This window comes from Vicia villosa, linkage group LG3 (assembly GCF_029867415.1).
Source record: "Vicia villosa cultivar HV-30 ecotype Madison, WI linkage group LG3, Vvil1.0, whole genome shotgun sequence".
Taxonomy (NCBI): domain Eukaryota; kingdom Viridiplantae; phylum Streptophyta; class Magnoliopsida; order Fabales; family Fabaceae; genus Vicia; species Vicia villosa.
This window is the reverse complement of record NC_081182.1, coordinates 133800358-133803554: the sequence shown is the minus strand read 5'-3', so window position 1 is coordinate 133803554 and position 3197 is coordinate 133800358. Positions and strand designations below refer to the sequence as shown.

Genomic DNA, 3197 nt, shown 5'->3' with positions numbered 1-3197 from the left:
AAATATCAAGATTCTATAGTATACTGGTCAACAAAGAAGTCAAATAAACAAAATCTTTACATTTTAAGGGGGAATCAAAAAAAATTTACGATGAAGTAAACCAAATACTGCTCACTTTGTCAGGGGTATCGTATATTTAACTCGAAGAAATATTATTGAAAAACCTATAAGAATCCACAACATCAGTCAAATTCTTTATAAAAATGTCCATCCCATTCATTAATACAAATTTATCTTAAAAAGTGGACATTTTATCGTCAAAATTAATAATTCGTTAATATTACACCCCCCCTTGATAAAAAAATTGACTTATACAAATTTGACTTATTCAATTATTTCATAATCAATAATAAATAAACACATAAAATACCTTATTGTTTTTGTGTCTGCTTATCCTTGTAAGACTTCAACAAATATCACAATCACTACCTTCACTAAACAGTCTCTCTTTTTTACTATGACGTTTGTGAGACATGAATATAGTAATTAAAACATAGGGGTATATTTAAAATTAAAAAAAGAACCTAGTATATATTTGGAAGGATAAATGTGAAAAGTTTGTATTTTTCACCTTAAAATTTGACAAAGTGGACGTGAATAGAAACGACAAAATACAACATTGCTTTTGTGAAGAAGTTGCACAAAACATGCTCTACTATTTTTTACACTCTCTACCGTCACTTGTTGAAGGATAGTGTGATTCATAGCCATGATGGATGAAGAACAATCCGTAGATACTACCATGGACGTCAGACAAGATTTCATGCTATCATCACCTACTGCTGATTGTAAACCGACTTTCAGAATAGCCCATTTTCTCAAACCCATTTCAAACTCCATTCATGAACCACCTCCATTTAAGTTTAACCCATTTTCATCATCATCATCATCATCTTCTTCTGTTTCTGTACCAAAGGAATGGCCTTTGACAATCCATTTTCATGGGTGGCGTCATCGACAACCGAAATGGTTTAGGTGGGTTGATCAACTTAAGCCCAAATATGAATCACTGTGGAAAAAAGTTGGCATCTTTGAAGCTATAATGAGCACCAAGTGTCGCATAAACAAAAATCAAGACTTGCTTTATGGGGTTGTTGAGAATTGGTGCTGTGAGACAAATACGTTTGTGTTTCCCTTTGGTGAAGCGACTATTACTCTGGAGGATATCATGGTTTTAGGAGGTTACCCTATTCTTGGTGATCCTGTTTTCATTTCACTTGAAGACCAACAAATGAGAGAGGTTGAAGAGAAGCTCATCATTGCAAGAAATAAACTTTTTAAGAGTAAAACAGGTAGGCCTAGAATAACATTATGGATGGATATTTTCATTGATAAAACTAGTGAAATTGAACATGAAGCATTCCTTGCTACTTGGTTGTCAATTTTTGTTTTTCCATATAAAAGCAGGTTGTTGAAATGTTCTTTGTTTCCAATTTCTATTCATCTTGCTAGAGGGAATCCCATTGCTTTGGCTCCCGCTGTTTTGGCTACCATATATAAGGAATTAAGTTTGTTTAAGAAAACAATTGTTGATCTGTCAAAACATCCTGTTGGTGGTGAAAGGTTTCCCTTGGAGGTTACTCTTGAATCACCCTTTTACTTGGTTCAAATTTGGGTTTGGGAGAGATTCAAAAATTTACAACCACAGCCACAAACCATGATGATCAACCATGGAGAGTCTTTATTGCTTAGGTGGCATAAGGTTAAGGCTCCGAAAATAGACAATGTTAGGTTGGCAATAGACTCGGCTATCGATGATTTTCTTTGGCGTCCATATGTTAAGTATGCTGATAAGTGTGGAATGTTTTATCCAAATGATGAAATTTTGGTACCATTTGAGAAAGTTTTGGTAGATAGACAAATGCTGTCATTTGTTATATGCATGAGAGTTTCTGAACTTGTTGGATTTGACAACTCTATAGAGCAATATCTTCCACATAGAGTTGCTATGCAATTTGGAATGGATCAAGATGTTCCAAGTTATGTGCCTAGATTCAATGAGACTAAAGAGATTGCTTGGAAAAACTACTACAGGCCCATATCCGATAAAAATTTGAATTTTCCTTCAAGATTTTTTGAGGCTGATGTTACTGCTCGTTATGCAAGGTGGTGGAAACAGTCCGTATTGGGGAACGAAGATTTTGTTAAGAAAATTGTGCAACGGAAGAGAAGTGCAAGTTCAAGAAAACATAGAACTGATGTAGGAAAAGCCAACAGAAGTGGTAATGATATTGGTGTTCCACCAGGTTTTCCTCCCAATCTTGTTGACACTCTTTGTTTCGGAAAGTTTTATTATGATTGTTTACAAAATAAAACTAGAAAGGTTGATTATTTGTATGCTGATGTTTCTTATAAAAACTCTGTTCATAATCGTTTAAAAGCTGTTAAGAATATTGATGCCGATGCTCCTTATGAGACGCCAGGTGAAAGCCAAAGCAAACACTTTTCTGTCAGAAAAAAAGTCTCTTCTTCTCTTGATATGGCTGCTCATGCAGAAGCTAAAGAAACAGTCCGAGAAAAAGCAAGAGATGATGAAGTTATGATTTTGTTAAAAGAGCAACACTTGAAGAATCAAGAGGAATTTGCGCATCTGGCAAGGCAACAGGAAGAGATGTTACGGTTAATGGCTTTGAGGGAGAAGAGAGATGAAGAGTTGAGGCAACTACTCACTAGTTTTCTAAGGAAGCTACAAGCACCACCACAGTCATCTTCTTAAAACTCTATTTTGTTTTAAATTCTCTTTATCAAACTTATGACAGTGATGCTATTTTCATACCAAGCATTTAGTCGATAACAATACTGTTTTAGATGAGTTATTATATATGACCGTGCTGTGTTACTTATAATTTTTAATCTGCTATGCATGTGCTTGTGTTACTAATGACAATATCATCTTTGAAGTTGATTCTTAGTTACATTGTCAACACTTTTCCTTAATTAGCCAATCCACACATGAGAACCTTCCATTTATCATGGATATCTTTCTTCACTTGTTTCGTCTCCACATTCGCCACAGTGCAGTTAGTTCCTATCATCTGCGCAACCTTAACCTCAAGAAAGCTGACGTAGGTAATGCTGGCGTCGCTTCAGCTTCGGGTAGTTTTTTCTCAAGGGTTACACTTACAATGGGTGAAGTTTGTGACCTGTTAGGTCCATGTTATGGCTGTGCTTTTCTTATTATGTTAACAACACCAACA

General features: G+C 35.2%; 1 protein-coding gene across 1 annotated transcript; it reads left to right on the top strand.

Moving 5' to 3' along the window:
• Positions 1-610: 610 nt before the first annotated feature.
• On the top strand, positions 611-2804 carry LOC131656691 (uncharacterized). The gene has a single exon (XM_058926338.1). It carries the CDS (start codon positions 710-712, stop codon positions 2714-2716), a length of 2007 nt encoding a protein of 668 aa, XP_058782321.1. The 5' UTR covers positions 611-709; the 3' UTR covers positions 2717-2804.
• Positions 2805-3197: the final 393 nt, after the last annotated feature.